The sequence below is a fragment of the Macaca thibetana genome, chromosome 20 (genome assembly GCF_024542745.1).
Source record: "Macaca thibetana thibetana isolate TM-01 chromosome 20, ASM2454274v1, whole genome shotgun sequence".
Lineage (NCBI taxonomy): Eukaryota > Metazoa > Chordata > Mammalia > Primates > Cercopithecidae > Macaca > Macaca thibetana.
The window spans coordinates 35,280,002-35,306,946 of record NC_065597.1 but is presented as its reverse complement, the minus strand read 5'-3'; the positions used below and the strand labels follow the sequence as shown (position 1 = coordinate 35,306,946).

Here is a 26,945-nt window from a genome sequence, read left to right as displayed (position 1 = left end):
GGTTACTCCAGTGTGAGTAGTTCTTTGTCAAACACCTCCTCTGTCCCTGCCTTCAGTTGGGGGCCATCTTTTTTGCGGGGAGGTGCAGGGTCTTGCTCTGTCATCCAGGCTACAGTTCAGTGGTGTGATCAGAGCTCACTGCAGCCTCAAACTCCTAGGCTCAAGCAATCGTCCCACCCCGGCCTCCCAAGTAGCTAGGGGTACATGTGCTCCCCACTACTCCTGGCTAATTTTTAAAATTTTTATTTTATTTATTTATTTTGTAGAGATGGGGTCTTACTATGTTGCCCAGGCTGGTCTCAAACTCCTGGCTTCAAGTGATTCTCACCTTGACCTCCCAAAGCACATGGGGATTACAGGCGTGAGCTGCTGGCCTTGGGAGTCATCTTAATGCTCGACTCCATCTACCCCGAAACACAGCCCCTTCTGTGAAAGCACTGGCAAGTAAGGAAGATTTTCAGAAAGTCTCAGAGGGACAGCAGAGACGGTGACAGTCAAACACTTCACAATAACTTTTTTTAAAATGCCTTTTACAGAGGTCCTCTCCCAGCTCTGGTCCCTTCTTTGCTGCCCCCAAACTTCAATGACCTCTCTCCTCTCCCCTTCTCGGGGTCTCATTCTCACTCACACTACCCTGCTCAGTCACAAATGATTCTCCTTGGCAGCTTAGACTTCTTTTCCTTTCATTTTGCACCGAAATCCCTTATATTCATATAAATATTTATCAATCTTATTTTACCTAGGCTCTCTTTTCTTTTTGAGACAGGATTTTGCTCTGACCCACATTGGAGTGCGGTGGTGCAAAAAGGCTTACTGCAGCCTCCCCAACCTCCTGGGCTTAAGTAATCCTCCTGCCTCAGCCTCCCAAGTAGCTGGGACTACAGGTGCATGCCACCACACCCAAATAATTTTTTTTTTTTTTGAGACGCAGTTTCCCTTGTGTTGCCCAGGCTGGAGTGCAATGGCGTGATTTGGGCTCACTGCAACCTCTGCCTCCCAGGTTCAAGTGATTCTCCTGCCTCAGCCTCCCAAGTAGCCGGGATTACAGGCACCTGCCACCACACCCAGCTAATTTTGTACCTTTAGTAGAGATGGGGTTTCTCCATGTTGGTCAGGCTGGCCTCCAACTCCCAGCCTCAGGTGATCTGCCCACCTCGGCCTCCCAGAGTGTTGGGATTACAGGCGTGAGCCACCATGTCCGGCCTCCTTTTTATAAATAGAAAAATCTCACCGAGCTGCCCTGATTTTAACATGCCCCCCACTGACAATCCCTCTAGGTACCTGAGTTCTGAGTTCTAGGCCTGGCTCGGCCTCAGGCTCATTCTGAGACCTACGCACATTCCCGCTTCTCTGGCCTCACTTTTTCTTACTTACGATGGAGGGTTAGGAGTCAAGGACCTGAAGATGCCAGGCGGGACAGCCGGGAAATGGAACACGCCCCTTGCCAGTGGCACTCGGAGGGTGAAAGAGTCAGTGTCGGGCTCAACATGAGGAGCCTCTTTCTGCCCCCAGCCCAGCAACCCATTTGAACAGATCTGGCATCCGGGAGAATTCTCGAATGAAGGGGAAGAGAGGAAGGGAAGAGCTGGGAAATACGCAAAGCGCCTTTTCCTCCACTTTCGGAGATGGTACGTGCGCGCTTCCACGCAGTGGCGGCTGCTGCGGCGGGCACGTCCCCTACAGGACCCACGCGGGGAGCGGACTGGCAGCGCGCGCGTGGCGGCGGCGAGTGGGTCGTGCAAGCGACTGCGGGGTGGGAGTGGGGGCGCACGCGCGGGCGTGGGCGAACGGGCCCTGGCCGTGCACACACACGGCGGGGGCAGGGGACAGATGCCGCAGTGCGTGCGCCGGAGCCCAAGTGCACAAACGCAAAGAGCCGGCGCGGTGCGCAGGGGCGGGCGCCCAGCGGGCTTGGCATGCGCGCCCCCGCCCGGGGCTATAAAAGCATCGCCACCTGCTGCCACTAGCCAAGCCGCGCGTCCAGTTGCTTGGAGAAGCCCATTCACAGCCTCCAGCTGCTGCTCGCTTCGACATGGACCCTGAGACCTGCCCCTGCCCTTCTGGTGAGCCCCCGCCGCCGCTCCCATCCTGCGGCACTGTGCGCCCTTGTACCTGCAAAAAAAACCCACGCCCCGCGCCTTCGCTCAAGGACACTTGGGGGAAGGGCTCCTGATTCCCTATTCTTCACCTCCTGAAAGGTGGGCATGCCTGTGTCGCGGAGAACAGGGAGACTTGGTGCCCCATCTCCTCGTGACAGGCGTGGGGACCCGAGTTTGTCCACATTAACCCTTCCTGTGGCGTCGCCCTCTCTAGGTGGCTCCTGCACCTGCGCGGACTCCTGCAAGTGCGAGGGTTGCAAATGCACCTCCTGCAAGAAGAGTGAGTGCGGGGACCCTTCCCCTCTGCCGCTGCCCCCTCTGCTCTGCGGAGTTGGTGTCTCACCACGCAGGATACGCAGGATACTGAGAGACCGCCAGGCCCCAATCCCGTGGTTTCTGACTCTTGCTGGAACAGAACCACCCGGGAAGACATTAAAATACAGATGCCCTTGCCCCACACCCAGGAATTGATGGCCTAGGCATGGAACGAGAGGTTTTTGTAAATCCCCGGAAGACTCCAATGGCAGCTGGGATTGAGGACTGCTACACTGGTCCAGTCTTTCCCGCCCCACCCCTCAAAACCCCCAAAACCTGGGGAAGCCATTAGGGAGGCTGGGGCTCAGCTCTGGAGTTCCGGTCCCTTGGCCTCTCTCAGGCCTTACAGATCCTCTCAGTTTGATCTCAGAATCTCCCCAGCTCACAGCAGTGTAATATGCATAGAGACTAAGAGGTGGGAGGAAGGCTCCCTTCTTCCTTAGGTATAAGACCAGGCACAGCTCCCCACCCCCTCCCCACGGCTTTCCTGGGCCCCCTACATCTGCGTCATATCTGCCCCTCCCAAGTTTATCCTTCAAGGCCCCTTTCAAGGTCGTTTACCCTGTGATGCTTTCTCCTTAAGGCCTAGTACCCACCTAACCTGAGCTTAAGCCCACCAGCCCCCAGGACTTCCTGGCATCCACCCAAGGGGCTCTGGTCTATTTCCTGGGTACCTCTCTCCTGTGGTGGTGCAGGATGCCACTGCCGCGACTTAGATGCTGAGTCAGAGCAGGTGTGAGACTAAGAAGGGGGCTGTGACCAGCCCTGGCTGAATGAACGAGGATGACTCCCCACCCAGCACCCTTCCCTCCCCTTTGATGGGGACGGATTTCGGGAGTGTGCATCAGACTGGTCATCTTCCATTTTATCTGCAGGCTGCTGCTCCTGCTGCCCTGCGGAGTGTGAGAAGTGTGCCAAGGACTGTGTGTGCAAAGGCGGAGAGGGGGCCGAGGCAGAGGCAGAGAAGTGCAGCTGCTGCGAGTGAGGAAGCACCCCTCCATGTGGAGCACGTGGAGATAGTGCCAGGTGGCTCAGTGCCACCTATGCCTGTGGTGAGGTGTGGCTGGTGTCCCCTTCCCCTGTTGACCTTAGGGGAGTGGCAATAAATCCCATGAACAGCATGAGCCAAGGACTGGTCTCTTCTTAAAGGGGGGAAGGATGCGGAGCAGTGGGGGGGTCTACTCCAAGGGAGCCACCCAGTTGAGTGAAACCCTGGCTGGGCGCGGTGGCTCATGCTTGTAATCCCAGCACTTTGGGAGGCTGAGGCAGGTGGATCACCTGAGGTCAGGAGTTCAAGGCCAGCCTGGCCAACATGGTGAAACCCTGTCTCTACTACAAATACAAAAATTAGCCGGACTTGGTGGCAGGTGCCTGTAATCCCAGCTACTGGGGAGGCTGAAGCAAAAGAATCACTTGAACCCAAGAGGTGGAGGTTGCAGTGAGCTGAGATCACGACACTGCACTCCAGCCTGGGCGACAGAGCAGGACTCTGTCTCAAAAAAAAAAAAGAAAAAAAAAAAAAAAGAAAGAAACACTTGAGACTTGGCCACTGGTCTGTTTGGGGCTGGGGTGGAGCCTGGGGGACAGAATGCGTTCTCCTCCACCTTCAGATGGCACCCCACCCTCCTGCTAAGTCAAGTTCAAGTCTAGGGAAACAGGAGAGACCAGGCTCATCTAGGTTTGGCCCTCTCCAACCTCCTAACCTCACTTTCTTCATCTGTAGAATAGAGTTAGGGGGAGTTAAGGCCAGCCCCTAGCCTGTGGGGCCTGTGAATTTGGGGATTTTCTAGTTGCTTCTGCAAAGCTGTCTGTTTTCAGATTTATCAGAGGAATGTCCAGGAGGCCCAGGGGCTTGTCTTGGCTGACGGTCAGCTGCATTCCCAAGGTCACCACCCTGAGTAGCCTGTTTCCCCAAAGCACATTGTTCGGTTCCCTTTCACATTTTCTCATTTGGCAGTTTGTCTCCAGCCCCTCCTGTCTTCAAGGGTAATAAGAGCTTTTATCCACAGTGGTTGTGATCCAGTCCTTGGTGAAAGAGAACACTCAGGTTTACCTGGGTGAGCTAAGAAGGGAGAAACAAATTCTGGGAGACAAAAGTTTCCCAGTAAGAGGATACAATGCTCTGAACACATCACTTTTCCTCCACGTTAGTTTTTGCTGACAGTTAATTCAAAAGCTCACCAGGAGATATACACATGCACATACACACACACACACACACACACACACACACACACACACACACACACACACACACAGGCTGAGTTTAGAAAAGGAGAATGCAGGGAAAGCCAAGCCAGCTTTGAAAAGGAACAACAAAGGGAGCTTTCTCCAACCTGGTAGCTCCACTTGTTTCCAAAGCTCTGGAAAATGGTGGAGGGTCAGGAATAGATCAATTGCACAGAGGACAGTCCAAAAACAAACCTCTGTGTTGCTAGAAACCAGTGGGAAAGTACACACTACTCAGTGAAAGGTGTTGGAACAGTTTGCATGTCTGGCTAATTTTTGTAGAGATGGGGTTTCACCATGTTGCCCAGGCTGGTCTTGAACACCTGAGCTCAAGTGATCCACCAGCCTCGGCCTCCCAAAGTGCTGGGATTAGAGGCAGGGTTTTTTGTTTTGTTTTGTTTTTTCTGTCAGGCTGGAGTGCAGTGGTGCCATCAGGGCACTGCAGTGTGGACCTCCAGGGCTCAACCAATCCTCCCACCTCAGCCTCCCGAGTAGCTGGGACTACAGATGCATCCCACCATGCCCAGCTAATTTTTTTTTTTGGTAGAGGCTGGGTTTTGCCATGTTGCCAAGGCTATCAGTATGATTTTTAACTTCATTTTATAGATGGGGCAGTAGAGGTTGGGGAAATTTGCATGAGGACACACAGCTAGAGTGGTGTGGTATAGCCAGGATTTGAATACAGACTGTCTAATTGAAGGGTAGCCCTCTAAACTTAAGCATGCATTGTTTTCTTGCTTCTGGCTTGCCTTGTGTTACAAAAATCACAGAAAAAGAAGCAAAATCACCTCACATACACTAATATGGCTAGTATCAGCAATACAAAATAAAAAGTGTTGGCCAGAATGTAGAGATATTGGAACCCATGTGCCTTGCTGGTAGGAATGTAGAATGATGCAGTGCTGTGGAAAACTGTAGTTCTCAAAGTTAAAAATAGAATTCCATATGACCCAGCAATTCCACTTCTAGGTACACCCCCAAAGAATTGAAAGCAGAGTCTTGAAGCGGTATTCTTACACACATGTTCATAGGATTATTTATAATCGCCAAAAAGTGGAAGCAATCCAAGTGTCCAATGACAGATGAATAGATAAACAAAGTGTGTTATATACATACAAAGGAATATTATTCAACCTTAAAAAGCAAAGAAATTTGACATATGCTACAACATGAATGAACCTGGAGGACATCATGCTGAGAGAAACAAGCCAGTCACCCAAAGACAAATTCTGTGTGATTCCATGTGTATGAGACACCTAGAGCAGTTATAGTCTATCTACACAGAGACAGGTGCAAGTGTAGGATGGAAGTTGCCAGGGGCTGGAGGGAAGGATGATATGATTTGGCTCTGTCCCCACGTATCAGGCGAGGGACCTGGTGGGAGGTGATCAGATCATGGGGATGATTTCCCCCATGCTGTTCTCATGATAGTGAGTTCTCATGAGAGCTGATGGTTTTGAAAGTGTTTGGCAGTTCCCACTCTGTTCTCTCTCTCTCCTGCCACCCTGTGCAGAAGGTGCTTGCTTCCCCTTTGCCTTCCATCATGATTGTAAATTTCCTGAGACCTCCCCAGCCATCCGGAACTGTGAGTCAATTAAATCTTTTTTCTTTACAAATTACCCAGTCTCAGGTAGTATCTTTATAGCAGTGTGAAAACAAACTAATACAAGGTGGAAGTTGAGAGTTGTTTAATCAATATAGAGTTTCAGTTTCGCAAGATGAAAAGGGTTCTGGAGATGGGTTGCAGACAATCTGAATGTACTTATCATTACTGAACTGCACACTTAAAAATCTTTAAGATGGCAAATTTTATGTCATCGTATTTTACAATTTTAAACAATAAACAAAGCTAAATGATGAAGGACAATAGTTTCTATTAATATACTGTGTGCTGTGGATTTAATTGCGTCCCCTCAACAAAATTCATGATGAAGCCCGAAGTCCCAATGCGACTATATTTGGAGACAGGGTTTATAATGAGGTAATTTAGGTTAAATGAAGTTACAGGGGTGGGGCCCTCCAACTATAGGGTTAGTGTCCTTGTAGAAGAGTCACCAAGAGCTCACTTGCTCACCTGTCCTCTTGTGCATGAAGAGGTCACGTGAGTACACCTCTTCTTTGTGAAGATAGTGAGGTGGGGGAGGCCTATGGGCCAGGACAAGAAACTGACCATGCTGGCACCTTGATCATGAACTTCCAGCTTCCAGAACTGTGAAAATATAAATGTCTGTTGTAAGCTGCCCAGTCTATAGTATTTTGTTATAGCAGCCGGAGCTGAGTCATATAGTGTGTGTATATAGTAGTCCCCCCTTATCCAAAGTTTCACTTTCCAGTTACCTATAATCAACCACAGTCCAAAAATATTACACACAATAAGATGTTATGAGACAAGAGAGAGGGAGATCACATTCATATAACTTTTATTACAGTATGTTGTCATAATTGTTCTATTATTTGTTAATCACTTATTGTGCCTAATGTATAAATTAAACTTTAACATACCTATGTACACATAGGAAAAAAGATATATAGGGCTTGGTACTGTCCACAGCTTCGGCATCCACTGGGGATCTTGAAGGTATCCCCTCTGGATAAGGGGTACTACTGTCTACATACATATGATCTTTTGTACACACACACACACACGTTTGACAAAAGATCAGTATATACAATATATAAATAGTTTCTATAAATAGATAAGAAACAGACAATGATTTAAAAATTAGGCAAAAGGCCGGGTGCAGTGGCTTCCGCCTGTAATTCCAGCACTTCGGGAGGCTGAGGCAGATGGATCACCTGAGGTCAGAAGTTCAAGCCAACATGGCAAAGCCCCATCTCTACTAAAAATACAAAAATTAGCCAAGCGTGGTGGTGGGCGCCTGCAATCCCAGCTACTTGGGAAGTTGAGGCAGGAGAATCACTTGAACCCAGGAGGTGGAAGTTACTGTCAGCCGAGATCGTGCCATTGCACTCCAGCCTGTGAAGGGGTGGCCTGCCCCTCCACACCTGTCGGTGTTTCTCTTTAGGTGGAACGAGAGACTTGAGAAAAGAAATGAGACACAGAGACAAAGTATAGAGAAAGAAAAAGTGGGCCCAGGGGACTGGCACTCAGCATACAGAGGACCCGCGCGCCGGCACCAGTCTCTGAGTTCCCTCAGTATTTATCGATAATTATCTTTACCATCTTTAAGAAAAAGGGAAGTGGCAGGACAATAGGGTCATAGCAGGGAGAAGGTCAGCAGAAAAACATATGAATAAAGATCTCTGTGACATGAATAAGTTTAAGGAAAAGTGCTGTGCCTTGATGTGCATATGCAAACATCTCCGTAAACATTTTCAGTGCATAAAGAGCAGCATTGCCGCTAGCACGTCCCACCTCTAGCCCTAAGGCGGTTTTCTCCTATCTCAGTAAATAGAACATACAATCGGATTTTACACGGAGATGTTCCATTGCCCAGGGATGGGCAGGAGACAGATGCCTTTCTCTATCTCAACTGCCAAGAGGCCTTCTTTCCTCTTATACTAGTCCTCCTCAGCACAGATCCTTCACAGGTGTCAGGCTGGGAGACAATTAGGTCTTTCCCTTCCCATGAGGCCATATTTCAGACTATCACATGGGGAGAAACCTTGGACAATACCTAGCTTTCCTAGGCAGAGGTCCCTGCGACCTTCCGCAGTGCAAGTGTCCCTGAGTACTTGAGATTAAGAGAATGGCAATGACTTTTAACAATCATACTGCCTTCGGGCACTTGTTTAACAAGGCACACCCTGCACAGCCCCAAATCCATTAAACCTTGAGTCACCACAGCACATGTCTCTTGCAAGGACAGAGTTGGGGATAGGATTACAGATTAACAGCATCTCAAATACAGAACAAAATGGAGTATCTTATGTCTACTTCTTTCTGTATAGACACAGTAACAGTCTGATCTCTCTTTCTTTTCCCCACAAGCCTGGGCCACAGAGCGAGACTCCATCTCAAATAAAGGAAAAAAAATTAGGTAAAGGATATAACTAAGCAATTCATGGAAAAATAAACTTGAAAGGCTAAAGAACAAATGAAATGAAATAGAATGAATATTTTACTTCATTATACCAAGGAAATGGAAACTAAAATAACATTTTGTCATTCATTTGGCAAAATCATAAAAGGTTGTTTTTTTTATTAATAGTGATGGGTAGGGGACTGGTTACATACCTCCATCCCCTGATGGAGTGTAAATAGGTACAGCCACTTTGGGTATATACTTCACCCAGGATTGTATTATCATCTGTATCAGCAGAAGTCTCAAAACAAGCTAAATATCCTTTAGTAGAGAAGTAGACTTTAAAAATGATCATAATGGGCCAGGTGCGGTGGCTTGCACCTGTAATCCCAGCACTTTGGGAGGCCAAGCAGATGACATGGGGCCAGGAGTTTGAGACCAACCTGACCAGTATGGCGAATCCCCATCTCTACTAAAAATACAAAAATTGGCCAGGCGCAGTGGCTCAAGCCTGTAATCCCAGCACTTTGGGAGGCCTAGACGGGCAGATCATGAGGTCAGGAGATTGAGACTATCCTGGCTAACACGGTGAAACTCCGTCTCTACTAAAAAATACAAAAAACTAGCCGGGTGAGGTGGCGGGCGCCTGTAGTCCCAGCTACTCAGGAGGCTGAGGCAGGAGAATGGCGTAAACCTGGGAGGTGGAGCTTGCAGTGAGCTGAGATCCGGCCACTGCACTCCAGCCTGGGTGACAGAGCGAGACTCCGTCTCAAAAAAAAAAAAAAAAAAAAAAATTAGCCAAGTGGTGGTGCATGCCTGTAATCCCAACTACTCAGGTGGCTGAGGTAGGAGAATTGCTTGAACTCAGGAGGTAGAGGTTGAAGTGAGCTGAGATCTGCGCTCCAGCCTAGGCAACAGCCTGTCTAAAAAAAAAAAAAAAAAAAAAAAAAAAAAAAAATCATAATGAACATCTAATAGAAAGAATGATGTAAGACTTGGATACTGCAGTGGAAACACCTCCACAACTTACCATTAAGTGTAAAAAAAAAAAAAAAAGCTGTAGAACAGTGCATATCATATAATGCTATACAATACATATAGTATAATGCTAATTATGTAAAAAGAGAATTAAAAACTCCACATTTGTGTATAGAAAGGAAATGGAATTTTCCAGGAGAATCAAGGGGGTCTTTAGCTTTACACATATTAATGTTCACTTCTGTTTGGCTAATTTTTAAGTACGCAAGTGAATAGTACCACTTACCTTTTTTTCACTCAACAATATGTCTTGGCCAGGCATCGTGGCTCACACCTATAACCCCAGTACTTTGAGAAGACAAGGTGGGAGAACCACCTGAGCCTAGGAGTTCAAGACCAGCCTGGGCAACAAAGTGAGAAGTGGGACCCTGTCTTTCCAAAAAAATTAAAAATGAGCCAGGCCCCGGGCACGGTGGCTCAAACCTGTAATCCCAGCACTTTGGGAGGTGGAGGCGGGTGGATCACGAGTTCAGGAGATCGAGACCATCCTGAATAACACGGTGAAACCCCAGCTCTACTGAAAATACAAAAAATTAGCCAGGCACGGTGGCTGGCGCCTGTAGTCCTAACTACTTGGGAGGCTGAGGCAGCAGAATGGTGTGAACCCAGGAGGCGGAGCTTGCAGTGAGCCGAGATCGCGCCACTACACTCCAACTGGGGCAACAGAGCAAGACTCCATCTCAAAAAAAATAAATAAATAATAAATAAAAAAAGATGAGCCAGGCATGGTGGCACACATCTGCAGTCCTAGCTACTTGGGAGGCTGAAGTGGGAGGAACACTTGAGGGAGTTTGAGAGAGCAGTGAACTATGATCATGCCATTGCACTCCAGCCTGGGCAACATAGCACAACCCTGTCTCAAAAAAAAAAAAAAAAAAAAAGAGAGAGAGAGAAAAAAAAAAAAGAAAAAGAAAATGTCTTGACAATTTTTCCATGTTAGGAGATAAAGATCTAATAACTGCTACAGAAAACATCATGGAATGGTTATATCATAGTTCATTCTGCAACTGTCTTACAAACTGATGGATGGACATTTAGGTGGCTTCCACTTGTTTCAATATGCAGACTGTGCACCTGTGCCAGTGAGTTTCTCTGAGTTATAAGCTGAGATGTGTAATCACTGGAGCACAGGAAATAGCCCTTATTACTTTTCATGTATCCTGCCAGACAGCCCTCCACTGAGGCTATTTCAATTTGCATTCCACCTGCAGTGTCTGAGAATTTTCAATGCTTTATCTCTTCATCAGCCCTAGGTGTTAACCTTACATTTTGTCGACCTGGTGGGTGAAAAATGACATCCTAGGTTCTAAATTGCATCTTTTCTTTTAGCAATGAGGTTAAGCATTTTCCTACTGGTTTATTAGTTGTCATTTTCTGTGAACTGCTATTTCATGTTCTTCGTTCTTTCCATATTCAGTTATTTGTCATTTTCTTATTGATTTGTAGAAGCTCTTTATATATTTTGGTCACTGATCCTTTGTCTTCCATCTGCTTTTTGTTTTTCAGAAAGTTTTCAAAGTTTCTGGCCTCCTTGTGATATTCTTTTATTTTTTAACACTCTTATCAATGTACAGTTTACATGTCATAAAATTCACCCATTGTAAGGGTGCAATCCAATGATACTAGCAAATTTTTAGACTTGTGCAACCATCTCCACAATCCAGTTTTAGAGCATTTCCATCATCCAAAAGTTCCCTTGTGCCTATTTGTAGTTAACCCCTTCTCCCACCCCTACCCCTAGGCAACCACTGACTTGCCTTCTGTTTCTATAGGTTTGCCTTTTCTAGACATTTTATATAAATGGAATCATACAATATGTAGTCTTTTGCATTTGGCTTCTTTCACTTAACATAACGTTTTTGAGATTCGTTCCGCTTTGTTGTATGTATTAGTAATTCGTTCTTCCTTTACATTACTGAGTAGTGTTTACATATTGCATTTTGTTTATCCATTCACCAATTGATGGGCTTTTGGGTTGCTGTCATTTTTTGCTATTTTGGATGATAGCTATATTTATAAATGGCTGTAAACATTTATGCATGAGTCTTTGTGTGGATATATACATATATGTATATTTTCGAGATGGGGGTCTTGCTATGTTGCCAAGGCTGGCCTTGAATTCCTGGGTTCAATTGATCTTCGTACTTCAGCCTTCTGAGTAGCTGGGACTACAGGTGCTTGACTCTGTGCTCTACTTTGCCATATATTTTTATTTCTCTTGGGTTGATATCTAGGAGTGGAATTACTGGGTCATATGGTACTTCTGTGTTTAACTTTTGAAGAAATTGCCAAATTGCTTTCCAAAGTGGCTATACCACTTAACATTTCCACCAGCAATGCATAAGTATTTCAATTTCTGCACATTCTTACCAACACTTTTTGTTGTCCGTCTTTTTTATGATAGCCATTCTAGCAAGTATAAAGTAGTCTCTCACTGTCGTTTATTTTTATTTATTTATTTATTTGAGACGGAGTCTTGTTCTGTCACCAGGCTGGAGTGCAGTGGCACGATCTTGGCTCACTGCAACTGCCACCTCCCAGGTTCAAACCATTCTCCTGCCTGAGCCTCCCAAGTAGCTGGGGTTACAGGCGTGTGCCACCATGCCCAGCTAATTTTTATTTTGTTTTAGTTTTGCCAGGATGATCTCGATCTCTTAACCTTGTGATCCGCCTGCCTTGGCCTCCCAAAGTGCTGGGATTACAGGTGTAAGCCACCACGCCTGGCCTCACTGTGGTTTTAATTTGCATTTCCCTAGTGACTCATGATGTTAAACATCTTTTCATGTGCTTATTAGCCATCCATGTATTTTCTTTGGTGACATATCTATTAGAAGGTTTTGCCCATTTTTTTCTCTTTTTTATTGTGGTAAAATATATATAACATAAAATGTACCATTTTTAAGTGTACAGTGCTGTGGCTTTCATTACATTTACATTGTTGTGAACCGTCACTATCGTCCATCTCCAGAACTTTTCCATCTTGCCCATCTGAAACTCTATCCATAAGACACTAACTCCACCCCCGCCCCACCCCCACCACCACCCAGGCCTGGGGCCACCTTTTTACTGTCTGTCTCTGTGGATTTGACTATGCTACTTACTTCATATAAACTGGGATCACACAGTATTTGTCCTTTTGTGTCTGGCTTATTTCATTTAGCATTTTTTTTTTTTTTTTTTTTTTTTTTTTTTTAGATGGAGTCTCGCTCTATCGCCCAGGCTGGAGTGTAATGGCATGATCTCGGCTCACTGCAACCTCCGCCTCCCGGGTTCAAGCAATTCTCCTGCCTCAGCCTCCTGAGTAGCTGGGACAATAGGTGCCCATCACCACTCTGGCTAATTTTTGTGTTTTTAGTAGAGATAGGGTTTCACCATATTGGCCAGGCTGGTCTCGAACTCCTGACCTCGTGATCTGCCCACCTCAGCCTCCCAAAGTGCTCACATTTCAGGTGTGAGCCACTGCGCCTAGTCATCATGTTTTTAAGGTTCATTTACTTTGTAAGATGTGTTAAAATTTCATTCCTTCTTAAGGCTGAATAAATTTTCCATTGCATGTCTATGCCATATTTTGTTTATTCATTCATCAATGGACATTCAGGCTGTTTCCACCTTTTGGCTATCATGTGTAATACTGCTATGAATAGTGTTATACAAATATCTGTTTGAGTCCCTGCTTTCAATTATTTTCAGTATGCATTTTTGCCAGTTTATTTTTATTTTTATTTTTATTTTTGAGACAGAGTCTCGCTGTTGTTCAGGCTTGAGTGCAGTGGCATGATCTTGGCTCACTGCAACCTCTGCCTCGTGGACTCAAGCAATTCTTGTGACTCAGCCTCCCGAGTAGCTGGAACCACAGGTGCACGCCACCACACCTGGCTCATATGTATTGTTTTTGAGACAGAGTCTGGCTCTGTTGCCTAGGCTGGAGTGCAGTGACACAACCTTGGCTCACTGCAACCTCCACCTCCTGGGTTCAAGTGATTCTCTTGCCTCAGTCTTCTGAGTAGCTAGGATTACAGGCGTGCACCACCACACCTGGCTAATTTTTGTATTTTTAGTAAAGATGGGGTTTTGCCATGTTGGCCAGGCTGATCTCGAACCCCCGACCTCAAGTGATCTACCCACCTCAACCTCCCAAAGTGTTGAGATTACAGACGTTGCCCTTTTTAAAATTCCATTGTTTGTATTATTGAATTGTAAGAGTTCTTTATATATTCTGGATACCAGTCCTTAATCAGATATATGCTTTGTAAATATTTTCTCCCAGTCTTCTGGGACTGTCTTCTGATTTTATTGATGATGTTTTTGAAGCACAAAACTTCTTAATTTTAAGAAAGTCCAATTCATCAGTTTTTTCCTTGATAAATTGTGATTATGGTATCATATCTAAGACCTCTTTGTTTAATCTAAGGTCATAAAGATTTCTCCTATGCTTTCTTCTAGGTGTTCTATGTTCTATAGTTTTAACTCTTTTTTTTTTTTTTTTGAGACGGAGTCTCGCTCTGTCGCCCAGGCTGGAGTGCAGTGGCCGGATCTCAGCTCGCTGCAAGCTCCGCCTCCCGGGTTCACGCCATTCTCCGGCCTCAGCCTCCCGAGTAGCTGGGACTACAGGCGCCCGCCACCTTGCCCGGCTAGTTTTTTGTATTTCTTAATAGAGACGGGGTTTCACCGTGTTAGCCAGGATGGTTTCGATCTCCTGACCTCGTGATCCGCCCGTCTCGGCCTCCCAAAGTGCTTGAGCCACCGCGCCCGGCAGTTTTAACTCTTAAATTTAAATCTATGATCCATTTTGAGTTAATTTTCGTGTATAATGTGAGGTAAAAATCTAATTTCATTCTTTTTTTTTTGCATGTGGATATCCAGTTGTCTCAGTATCATTAGTTTAAACATCTACCCTTTCTCTATTGAATTGTTTTGAGACCTTCATCAAAAATCAATTGACCATACATGTGATTTCCTTTTAGACTTTCAATCTTGTTCCATTGATCTATGCCTGTCCTGGTACCAGTACCACACAGCCTTGATTACTGTGGCTTATTGTAACTTTTGAAATTGGATAGTGTGAGTCCTCCAACTTTGAGTCCTCCAACTTTGCTCTTTTACTGGTTGGGTTCTTCTTTATCTTCTGCCATTCAGCCTTTTAATGACATTTTTTGGCTTTGCATGGGATCGAGCACACAGGAGACGTATATATCCACTGAGTCTGCATCTCAACCCAGCCCTCCACACGGTTTCATCACAAAAATATTTATGGATGCCCAAAAATCACCATGCCCTCTGCTGGTCACTGGGGATACATGAAAAGAAACGGTCTCTGCTTTTCAGGGAACTCACAGACTGATGGGGAGGATAAGACTGTTGCAAGAACAACCTGAGTGGAATCCTGGATGCTTTAGAGCTGGAAGAGAAGTCCAGGCCAAGGCACGTAGGCTGTGCCCATTTGATAGATGGGAAGACTGCGGCTCAGGGAGGGAGGGAAGGTGCAACTCAAAATCTCTGGGTGCTTTAAGAAGGGAGAGATGGGCCGGGCGCGGTGGCTCAAGCCTGTAATCCCAGCACTTTGGGAGGCCGAGACGGGCGGATCACAAGGTTGGGAGATCGAGACCATCCTGGCTAACACGGCGAAACCCCGTCTCTACTAAAAACACAAAAAATTAGCCGGGCGAGGTGGGAGAATGGCGGGAACCCGGGAGGCGGAGCTTGCAGTGAGCTGAGATCTGGCCACTGCACTCCAGCCTAGGCGACAGAGCGAGACTCCGTCTCAAAAAAAAAAAAAAAAAAAAAAAAAAAAAAAAAAAAGGGAGAGATGGTCAGGCGCAGTGGCTCATGCCTGTAATCCTGGCACTTTGGGCGGCCAAGGCAGGAGAATCATTTGAGGCCAGGACTTTGAGACCAGCCTGAGCAACATAGTGAGACTTCTGTCTCTACGAAAATTTTCTTAAAATTGGCTGAGCATGCTAGGGCATGTCTGTGGTCCAGCTACCCGGGAGATTGAGGCAAGAGGATTGCTTGAGTCTGGGAGGTTGACACCACAGTAAACTGTGACAGAGCCACTGCACTCCAGCCTGGGTGATAGAGTAAGACCCTGTCTCAGAAAAAAAAAAAAAAAAAAAAAAAAAAGGGGAGAGATGCCATCATGTTGGGGGCTCAGTAAAGACTCCTTGGAGGAGGGGGCATTTGGAGGATGGTAGAAAAAACCTGGAGTGTGTGTTTGGAGAAGGATGTGGCATGGCAGGGTCCGATCCAACAGCAGAAGCACAGGGCTTGGGGACAGGTAAGACAGAGAAGGAAAGTTGAGGCCAGATGGGTGAGGAAGGGATGATGCAGCAGGATTTTAGCTTCTCCCTGAATGCAGATTTTCCAAGCTGGCTCTCCACAAGTCAGGCCTCGCCCTTCACAGAGTCTCCTTCCAGCTCCTGGCAGGATCCAATTCTCTCCATTCCTCTGCATTATTAAGCACCCACCATGAGCCGGGCGCAGTGCCAGGTGCCAGAGCTAGGACGATGAATGCAGCAGACACAGCCCACAGCCTCGTGGGGAGACAAGGATTAAACAAAAACCACACACAGTACCGGCTGCTGGGAGAGGCTGAGGGACAGAAGGCCAACCTCTCAGGCTCTGGAGCTCCAATGCCTGGTGTGGCCCTTTCTTAGTGAGTGACTGGCAGTGTTACTTAACCTCTCTGAGCCTCGGTTTCTCCCTCTGTCAAATGTGGATAATAACAGTCCCCATCTTATAGGGCCGTCGAAAGGACTGAGTTCACATGTGCCAAGAATTGAACAGCTGGCACGGGATGTGTGATATAGAAAAGTGTTAGCAGGTTGGGTGTGGTGAGTCACACCTGTAAGCCTAATGCTTTGGGAGGCTGAGGCAAGAGCATCGCTTGCGGCCAGGAGTTCAAGACCAGCCTGGGCAACATAGCAAGATCCCATCTCTATTAAAAATAAATAAAAAGAAAAGTGTTAGCTTCTTTCTTACTGGCAACTGTAATTGCAATAAGTCCTACAAAGAAGGGATGTGCTTGATGGTAACAGATGGATTTGGCCTATTTGGGGTTCCAGGAAGGCTTTCCTGAGCAAATTGCCTTTAAACTGAGACCCACCAGATGAAGGAGACAGAGGGTTAAGGAGAGCATCCAAGACAAAGGAAACAGCACTTGCAAAGAGTCTGAAGTCACACATGTATCAGCACCTTTGCCCAGTGGTAGCCAGGCTTTGAAGATGGTCCCAGTGATGCTAGACTCTGGTATTCATGCCCTGGTGTAATTCCCTCCCCTTGAGTACAGCCTGGACCTAGTGACTTGCTTCTAAAGAATAGAATACTGAAACAGGGATGGGAGATCACTTCCGTGATTAGGTTACAAAAGATGATGACTTCTTAATTCAAATATTAGAAGAAAAAAAGAAGGGAGGAAGCTGTTTTCCAAATAATTTGGAAAAGGGAGAAATACCTATTTTATGGAACAACGGAGAGTACTGAGAGAAGTGAAGGTTTACAAAGAGGATTTCTACTATATGGAAACAATCTGTAGAATGAAAACCTTCACCTGGGTTGACTATAGATTGTCAATGGTATGATTTTTCTGATGTTTATTTATTTGTTTTTGAGGCAGAGTCTCGCTCTGTCACCCAGGCTAGAATGCAGTGGCGCGATCACAGCTCACTGCACCTCCACCTCCTAGGTTGAAACTGTCATGTGTGTCCGTGTGAAGAGACCACCAAACAGGCTTTGTGTGAGCAATAAAGCTTTTTAATCACCTGGGTGCAGGCAGGCTGAGTCCGAAAAGACAGTCAGCGAAGGGAGATAAGGGTGGGGCCGTTTCATAGGATTTGGGTAGGTAAAGGAAAATTACAGTCAAAGGGGGGTTGTTCTCTGGTGGGCAGGAGTGGGGGTCACAAGGTGCTCAGTGGGGAAGTTTTTTGAGCCAGGATGAGCCAGGAAAAGGAATTTCACAAGATAATATCATCGCTTAAGGCAAGGGCAGGCCATTTTCACTTCTTTTGTGGTGGAATGTCATCGGTTAAGGCGAGGCAGGGCATTTGCACTTCTTTTGTGATTCTTCAGTTACTTCAGGCCATCTGGGTACATACGTGCAAGTCACAGGGGATGCAATGGCTTGGCTTGGGCTCAGAGGCCTGATAGAAACGATTCTCCTGCCTCCGCCTCCTGGGTTGAAGTGATTCTCCTGCCTCAGCCTCCTGAGTATCTAGGATTACAGGCACCGCCACCAGGTTCAGCTAATTTTTGTATTTTTAGTAGAGATGGGGTTTCATCATGTTGGCCAGGCTGGTCTCGAACTCCTGACCTCAGGTGATCCACCCACCTCGGCCTCCCAAAGTACTGGGATTAAGGCATGAGCCACTGCGCCTGGCCTATTTATTTATTTTAATTTTTTAAAAATAGAGATGGAATCTTGCCCTCCCTACCCAGGCAGTGGCACGATCACAACTTACTGCAGCCTCAACCTCCTGGGCTCAAGCAACTTTCCCACCTCAGCTGCCCAAGTAGTTGGGACTAGCAGTGAGTACCACCACATCTGGCTACTTTTTAAAATCTTTTGTAGAGACGGGGGTTTCACTATGTTGCTCAGGCTAGTCTCAAACTCCTGATCTCAAGCGATCCTTCCACCTCAGCCTCTCAGAGTGTTGGGATTATAGGTGTGAGCCATCGTGCCTGGCCTAATTTTTCTGCTGTTTTAAAATGAAAAGTTTCCTGTTCATCCCCGCCCCATATGGCAGGGGAGAGAAGGGGACTGTATCCTGCCCTGGGCCACTATCATATCACTATTTGGAGGCCATGTGATTGAGATCCCATGCCTTGGATGCCTCTTGAATAAAGTTAGTATCATCTTTCGCTAAGAATGAATGAATAAAAGACGATGACAAGACAAAATTAGCTGGGCGTGGTGGCGCATGCCTGAAATCCCAGCTACTTGGGAGGCTGAGGCAGGAGAATTGCTTGAACCTGGGAGGCGGAGGTTACAGTGAGTCTAGATCGCACCATTGCACTCCAGCCTCGGCAACAAGAGCAAAACTCTGTCTCAAATAAATAAATAAATAAATATTAAAAAAATAAAACACTACGACTTCTCTCTTGCTCCCACCCTTGTTTGCACTCTGGCCCTCTCACTGGCTCGCTGTCCTGTGGTGAGATGCTCTGTAGAGGGACCCACGTCACAAGGAGGGAAGCCGCAGTACCATAGCCCACAAGGAACCAAATTCTGTTCACAACCACATGAGGGAGCTTGGAAGCAGATCCTGTCCCTGCTGACACTTGAGCTGACTGCAGCCCTGGCTGTCACCTTGATGGCTATCTATAAGACATCCTGAGCCACAGGGCCTAGCTAAGCCTGTCTGATTCCTGCCCACAGCAACTATGAGATAGTTCATGTGTGTTGTCTTGAGCTGCTAAGTAATTTGTAATGCAGCAAGATAACTAATACACCTCCAAAATGAAGGCAGCATCCGCAGAATGAGGAAGAACTAAGAGCGGATAGATGGTACCTGTGATGGGGGCCACTGAGTCACAGAATCTCCCGGGGAAGAAGGAAACTAACCTCTTCCAATCCCCCTATTTAATGCTGGGATCTGCTGGCCTCTGCTGTAGTAACAGGGAACTATCCCCCAAGGGGTCCCTTCCACTCATAATCAGCTCTAATTGCAAGAAAGGCCTTTCTGGCTGGGTGCAGTGGCTCACGCCTGTAATTCCAACACTTTGGAAGGCTGAAGCAGGAGAGTTGCTTGAGTCCAGGAGTTCAAGGCCAGCCTGGACAACATAGTGCGACCCCATCTCTACCAAAAAAAAAAAAAAAAAAAAAATCAGCCAAGTGTGGTGGCACACACCTATAGTCTCAGCTACTCAGGAGGGTTGAAGTGGGAGGATCTCTTAAGCCCAGGAGGTTAAGGCTGCAGTGAGCTATGATCACACTGCTGTACTCCAGCCTGGCAACAGAGCTGAGACCCTGTCTTTAAAAAAAGAAAATAAAGTAAAAGAGATGGGAGGAGAGGGAAGGAGAGGAGAGGAGGGGAAAGACCCTGCTACCTGGAACACAATCTTTATTCCTGTAAACTTACCCCCTCCCCACCGACTGCGATTGTCCTGATTCTGCCCTTAGGACCACAGAAAGCAAGCCTAATTTCCTCTTTTCAGCATGGCATAAACATGTAGGTATGGGTTCAAATCCCAGCTCTGCCACTTACAAGCTATGTTACCCTGAACAGATCCTGTAACTCTTTAGCGCATCATCTGTAAAATGGAGACAACAGCACCTGCCTTATAGGACTGTGTTAGGCTTTAAGATAAACTCGTAGTGTTCTTAGCACAAGTCTTGACTCACAGCAGGAGCTCAATATTATTCCCCATGACTACTATGGCAGATTAGACACGCCTGAAATTTGTTGACTCCTCCCTTCAAGACAGGGGGTCTTGTTCCCCTCCTCTTGAATCTGGGCAGCTTCTCTCACTGCTTGACCAATAGAGTGTGGTGCAAGCGACCTGTACTAGTTTCAGGGTCCAGGGTTTAAGAGACTTGCAGCTACCACTCCCGTCTCTTGAAACCCTCACCTATATGACCTGAGTCTAATTGCCCTGAGGCCACCATGCTGAAGAAGCCACATGTGGCGCTTTGGTCAACAGTTCCAGCTGTGCCCAGCCTCCAGCCATCACTGCCAAAGTGCCAGATGTGTGACTGAAGCCAGCTTAGATTCTCCAGACCAGCCCATCCACCAGCCGAACAGCACCGAGTGGCCTCAGCTAATGACACATAAAACAAAAGAATCACCCAAGTGAGCACTGCTCCAACTCCTGACCCACAAATTCAGGAAAGAAAATAAAATGGTCGTTGTTTTAAGCTGCTAAATTGTGGGTAATTGGTTGCACAGCTACAGATAACTGGGGCAACCACTGCCAAATATTTGAAGGTAACTGTTCCCTTCCAGATCGAACCTGCGTCTCTCTCTCAGCTGATGCTCACATGATAGGGTTTTGGGCCTTAGGACCCCTGTGATCAGCTGTCTTCTGGACAACGGAAGCCCAACAATGAACACGGCCCTCAGGGCAGAGGGGGATTCTACCCAACTATGCCAGCGAGGACTCTATCTGGAATAATTTAAGCAAAAAAGGAAATGATTGGCTCATAATGGCTTCAGGCATGGCTGGATCCAGGTGTTCCAAGATATTGTCAGGCTCCATTTCCTTTGTGATTATTTTATTTTTGGGCTCTTCTCACAGAGCCAAAAAGCTTTAGAAACTCACTCAACTTCACTTCCTCTCAGGTTCAAGTCCAGATGGAAAGACCATCTGCCATTCTCCCAGCATTCCCAGCAAAAATCTCACTGATTCTCTTTGGTTCGTGGCTGTGTGGCCCAATCAGAGCCAATTACTGTGGCTAGGTAGGCAGAATGGCCTAGGAGCTCATGGATGGGACATACTCCATCAAAACCATATGCCCTGGGAATAAGGAGGGGTGATTCTTCAAAGGAAAACCAAGGATATCATCACAGAGGAAGGACAAGTGGATGGCTGGGCAGCAGACCTATATGTATCCACCCCTGCACCTAAAAGGAGAAAGAAAAACATAACTTCTCTCACTCTACATGGCATACCTCTCTTAATGCAGCCCAGGGCCACAGCATCACCTCACACTGATGACTCACACCAGATATTCAGGGGGATGTTTTTCCTCATCCAATGTTGCTTGGTTTCACTCCCTCATCCCCTGCCAAGTCAGGGATGCAAACGTGCAGGTGGGTCCTCCCTCTCCACCTCTGTCCCAAGCACACCGCGGCTTCTGGGGGCATGGAGAAGAACAGACTAGGCCTGTGGCCTGCTCCACCTTCCCTGAGTCACTATCCCTCCCTCCTCTCACAGAGTCAAAGTGATTCAAAGGAGACAGCTCAGGCCCACAAGCAAGTTTTACCGCCAGCATGGCTGGCACAAACCCAGGGCTAGAACCGATGCTTTTGAGGGCAAAATAAGCTCTTCTGTTTCTTCACAGAGTTGGATTGTTTGCCTTGAGTGGATAGGTGACCATCTGAGTTATTAGCAACCAGGGATTTGGTATGTAATACTGTGCATACATAAATAACAACAACAAAATCGGCCCACTGCCCAGAGAGCTCTCAATCCACAGAGCTGCCAGACGTCATGAGATTTCAAAAGATCTTGGCTCTAAAATCAGAGTATGTTTGGATATAAATTCTAGTACAACCCAGTCATTTGACAGATGAGTAAACCAGGGATCAGAAGAGTCCAGGCATGTAATCGCCCCAAGGTCACTGAGCAAGTGAATGGCCAAGTGACCACTGAAATTCAGTACATCTGAGAGCTCACCCCTCCTGCCCTGTGCGGTGTTTTTACTTGAGTGAGCACACAGGTCCCAGGGTGGTGCAGAGGTGTTTATTTTCATTTTGTAGTCGGCCTTCATACAAGGTGGGGGCTGGGAAGGGAAGAACAATCCAGGCCATTACCCTCATGAATTCATTTGACAAATATTTATTAAGCATCTACTGCAAACTTGGCCCTGTGTTGGAAGCTGAAGACACAATTCCAGAGGCAGGCGATGACTGCCCTTGGCGTTTCCAGTGGTCAGGGGTTGGTGAGGAGGGGCAGAGGCACCAATCCAAGAGTCCCCACAGTTTATACATACCACAGGCGTGGAAAGCGCCAGGAGGGGAATGAACAGGATGTTTACCAGCACCTCCACGGGCAGCCACAGTCATGGGGGCCAGGACAGGGTCCCCAGAGGAAGTGAGATTCGGCTGAGCTAGGAAGACGTTTCCACAGGAACTTACAGTAAGGGTTGCAAGGACAGCCTGTCCTCCCCGCCCCCGCCCCACCACCTCACTAAACTCCCACTGCGGCAATCAGCATTTCCTAAGCCTGCCAGGAAGCTTCCAGTAACCGCTTCCTGACTCCTAGCATGACACACTTCGGGCTTTCCGAGGTTGATGATCTAAGACCCTTACACAGCGCCAGACACGTGCAGACAGGGAGGCAGGATGTGCCTCTCCAGACAGGAATCTGGATGCCACCTGGGCTCTTCCCCTCAGCCTCCACAGGGGAAGAACATTCTTGTGGGGGTTTTCCCTTCCAAATGTCTCAGGGCGATTTCAGTGTTCCCGCTAGTTCTTCCCTTCCCAGGCCAGAACACAAATCCTTCCCCCTCCCTGCCTGGCAAACACCTTCTTACCCTCAGGCCCAAGGCAATGGCCCACCTCCTCCCAGGCTGGATGGGGTCTCCTCCTCTCTGTTCCCCCAGCCCCTGAGCTTCCTGAGGACCAAGCTTGTGGCTTCTTGTCCTTATTCTCCCTCCTTGGTGTCTCTATGTTAGAGGACCGTCAGCATCTGCTGGGGCCTGGTCGCATTCACCCTGCTCTGCCACTCACTAGCTGTGTGACCCTGGACAAGTAACTTCTCTGGACCTGCAGTTTCTCCTCTCTACGATGAGAATACGGGAGAGTCCTTATCTTATGGGTTGTTGCAGAATGAAGTGATATCTCACACACAACACACTTCCTACGGTCCCTGTTGCACGCTCAAGTACTCAACATGCAACGGATACGTCATCAGTAACAACTCCACGGGTTTACTGTGATGCTGCACAATTATTAAGCCTTGACTGCCGCAGAGTTGTAACCTGTCTGCACTTCCAACCAGTTTTCCACGCAAGCAGCATTCCCAAGTCCCGCTTTCACCCGCGCGCTAACGGCTCAGGTTCGAGTACACGACAGGAGGGAGGGAAGCTGTGCATACGGCGGGGGCGCACGGCGTGGGCACCCGGTACACCGTGTCCTCCCGGTACACCGTGTCCTCCCGCTACACCGTGTCCTCCCGGTACACCGTGTCCTGCCGCTGCACCCAGGTCCTTCCGCCCCGAGGCGTCCCCGGGGCGCACGTGGGCGGGCTTCAGGGAACTGACCTCCCGCGGTCCGTGTGCAGGCCGGGTGCGCCCGGCCCGGTGCGCGCAGCCGGGTGTTTAGCTGGGAGCCGCGAGTGACTCAGCGCGGGGCGTGTGCAGGCAGCGCCCGGCCGGGGCGGGGCTTTTGCACTCGTTCCGGCTCTTTTCAGCTATAAACACTGCTCGCAGCGCTGCGCTCCACCACGCCTCCTCCAAGTCCCAGCGAGCCCGCGTGCAACCTGTCCCGACTCCAGCCGCCTCTTCAACTCGCCATGGATCCCAACTGCTCTTGCGTCGCCGGTAAGGGGCTGGGGATGCCAAGTATAGACTGTAGCGCTAGAGAAGCAATTTCTGACCCCTCTTTCTTTCTCTGATCACTCAATTTCAGGACAGGAGTTGCTCCTTCCCAAAGCGTTTTAGGGTATCTTTCAATCCATTCTAGGTTATTCGGAGCCCTCCTTTTACCGTTAAGGAGATCTGAGTTAATGGCTTGCTCAAGTTCCCAGGAATCGGTTGTGGACAGAGGAACTCTGCCCCGGGCTCTTAGCACGCCGTCCCACGTTCAGGTATCCAGGGACCGTTATCACCTCTGTCTTTTCTCCTTGCAGGTGACTCCTGCACCTGCGCCGGCTCCTGCAAGTGCAAAGAGTGCAAATGCACCTCCTGCAAGAAAAGTAAGTGGGATTCTCTCTTTCCTCTAACCCCTCACTGTCCTCCCAGCCTGTCCCCTCTCCACCATCCTCAGGGGAATGAAAGCAGTCTGGGGATGCCCCATTACGCGGAAGTTGTTGCCTCCTCAGTGATCCTTATCAGGGAAAGCAGGAATCCTTATTCCCTGTGTCCCTAGTACTCATCTCTGCCGCCTCCTCTCTGCCTCCAGGCTGCTGCTCCTGCTGCCCTGTGGGCTGTGCCAAGTGTGCCCAGGGCTGCATCTGCAAAGGGGCGTCGGACAAGTGCAACTGCTGCGCCTGATGCTGGGACAGCCCTGCTCCCAGATGTAAATAATGCGACCTCTACAAACCTGGATTTTTTTATGTACAACCCTGATCGTTTGCTGCATTCCTTTTTCTATGAAATAATATGAATGATAATAAAACAGCTTTGACGTGATTCTGCCTCTGGTTTCCTTTATATGCCTTAAAAATAATGGACTGGGTTGAGCGATGGAACTGAGAGGGCTCTACCTGGGCTGTGGATGGAAATGTGAGCCGCTAAGAAAGAGTGCATTCTAGCAAGCCAGGCTACCGCACTGAACTTCATCTTCTGTAAAACTGAATGGCGTTGAGCCAGATCGTATGGGGGCAGGAGGGACACATACGTGATCACTTTCAGTTTCATGTCAAATATGGCACAGAAACTTCTCCATTCCTCATTTTCACTTTCTGATTTCCCTGCCCAACTTCAGTTCTTCGTGGGATTTTAGACTTGAAAGTGACTACAGAGGGTGAAATCCAGCTCCCCAGTGGCTAGAATCTGACATCCGGTTTCCCAAACTCCCTGTGGTGAATGACCAGTTTTGTTTTCCATTAGTCACAGACCTAAACTCTGGTAAAATAATGAGTTAATAAGAAAATGAATGCTTAAAGGACACAAAATACAAAGACCGTTTTTTAGATTCAACAGGAAATGTTCAACAAATATATGGAGAACAAATTAACATAGGAAAAATAAAAGAATGATCAACACTACACATTTGTCCAAAGTTGTGTGTTGCATCCTGGTAACAGTTCTCAGACTAGCCCCAGTGTGTGGCTGGCACACCCTGAGCAGCACTGATCCAGACATCCCCACAAGGAACCATCAGGCTTGTCCTGCCCAGTGTCACTGACAGGACACTTTCAGACCCCTGAGAGCTCCCCGTTTTGCCTTGGTTCTGAATCTTTGTAAGTTCCTCCCAAGGTCAGGCTGAAATTACTTCTCTCAAATTTCAGCCGTTGGCTACTTAAACCAGCAAAGTGGCTGGGGATGTGGAGGGAAATGCCCAGCATGTTCCCAGCAAGATGCAGTGTGTGTGATCACGGGTTGCAGATGAAGTTCTTCCTGTCTGCCCACGCAGGGGTGATGGCATTCAGCAGTTTAGAGGGTGTGGTGCCGCTCATTAGAAAGGAGTGAAGCTCTGAGTGACTTGTAATTAAAGCCAACGGTTAGGCCCCTGGCTATGTGGAGGGAATGTTATTTGAAGTTCAGTCAAAGAGGACGATGAGTCCCTTGGCCCAGGAATCAGGAGCACACTTGCCTGAAGGTGCTCCTTATAGAGAGAGTTTTAGAAGGCAGCCTGTGCCAAGGGCATGGGTTTTCATGTCAGGCAGTCCTAGTTCACAGCCCACTTTACCACTTACTGGCTGTGTGGCCTGGGCGAGTCACTCAACCTCTCTGAGCCTCAATTTCCTCATCTGTAGAAAAAAGATGGTATCCCTATTTATGGATTAAGTGAGATCTTGGCCTGGCTCCTGGCTAGGGTTTAATAACCATTAGGATCATTCTGTTTACATGGACTTTGTTGGAGACAGAATCTCTCTTGATAAGCTCTTGGGGAAAAACGGGTCTGGGAAGAATTAGTCTGGGTTGGAGGCTGGGGCGTGGAATGAAGTTTTCCTGACTGTGTACCTGGGGGAGGGTGGATGACTTCCTGCACAAAGCCCTCTGGGATTAAGATGCTGCCACAGCATTTGAACAAACGTAAGAACCATTCTCATTGTTCCTATCATTTGAACACCCCATGAGCCAGTGAAAGAGTGAACGTGCAGGGACGAAACTGATTATGTCATCTTCCAGAGTAGTTAAGCAACCTGCCCAAGGTCACACAGCTTAGAAGTCAGAGGCCGGAACTTTCACTATAGCTGGTCTCTCATCTTGGCTACAGTTGGCAGATCATGATGTCACTGGGCTCTAAGCCCTGTCTCTCAGAGTTCAGAGCTGGGTCAGCCCTTGGTCAGTTAGCCCATTTGTGTCCCTGGCTTGAGAGGTGGCATACTGAGGCCAAGAGAGGTCACAGAGCTATGTGACCTCAGCTCAGCGCTCCTTCTACTGCTGCCTCACTACCAGATTTTCAGTGTCCTTGTTTTTCACGGAACATGGTGACACAGGGTGGTGGTTGAGGGCATTAAGATGCAGTCAGCATGCATGGCTGCAAAACCTAGCTCTGTCACTTATACCTGAGTGACACAACCTCTCTGTGGCTCAGTCTCCTCCACTGTAAGATAGGCTGAATAATAGGGTCTGGCTGGTGACAGCAAATGACTTAATACATGCAAAGAACTTAGAATAGCACTTGCCATGTATCAAGCAGACTACAATATTAGCTATGATTTTATTTTATTTTGTTATTTTATTTTATTTTTATTATTATTATTATTATTATTTTTTTTTTTTTTTTTGAGA

At 47.6% G+C, this 26,945-nt stretch overlaps 4 protein-coding genes across 24 annotated transcripts in view; all 4 read left to right on the top strand.

The window, feature by feature from the left end:
- The window catches only part of MT3 (metallothionein 3), an 892,117-nt gene extending 888,579 nt beyond the window's left edge, over positions 1-3,538 (top strand). For all 5 annotated transcript variants that reach the window (XM_050773157.1, XM_050773156.1, XM_050773154.1 and 2 more), the window contains exons 2-4: positions 1,970-2,063; positions 2,314-2,379; positions 3,290-3,538. In XM_050773157.1, the coding sequence (XP_050629114.1) occupies positions 2,033-2,063; positions 2,314-2,379; positions 3,290-3,399 (207 nt within the window). In that variant the 5' untranslated portion in view covers positions 1,970-2,032 and the 3' untranslated portion in view covers positions 3,400-3,538. The remainder of the gene's footprint in view (positions 1-1,969; positions 2,064-2,313; positions 2,380-3,289) is intronic.
- Positions 1-24,674, top strand: part of LOC126943900 (metallothionein-2) — an 894,508-nt gene extending 869,834 nt beyond the window's left edge. For 10 of the 17 annotated variants that reach the window (XM_050773137.1, XM_050773140.1, XM_050773143.1 and 7 more), the window contains exons 2-4: positions 23,765-23,864; positions 24,173-24,238; positions 24,445-24,674. In XM_050773137.1, the coding sequence (XP_050629094.1) occupies positions 23,837-23,864; positions 24,173-24,238; positions 24,445-24,536 (186 nt within the window). In that variant the 5' untranslated portion in view covers positions 23,765-23,836 and the 3' untranslated portion in view covers positions 24,537-24,674. Of the gene's footprint in view, positions 1-6,780; positions 6,786-16,159; positions 16,208-23,714; positions 23,865-24,172; positions 24,239-24,444 lie in introns of those variants that run through there. The other 7 variants (XM_050773133.1, XM_050773132.1, XM_050773134.1 and 4 more) reach the window with 4 other exon arrangements.
- The window catches only part of LOC126943915 (metallothionein-1F), a 110,393-nt gene that overhangs the window by 61,480 nt on the left and 21,968 nt on the right, over positions 1-26,945 (top strand). The window lies entirely within an intron of this gene.
- LOC126943908 (metallothionein-1E) overlaps positions 1-26,945 on the top strand; it is a 339,166-nt gene that overhangs the window by 297,017 nt on the left and 15,204 nt on the right. The window lies entirely within an intron of this gene.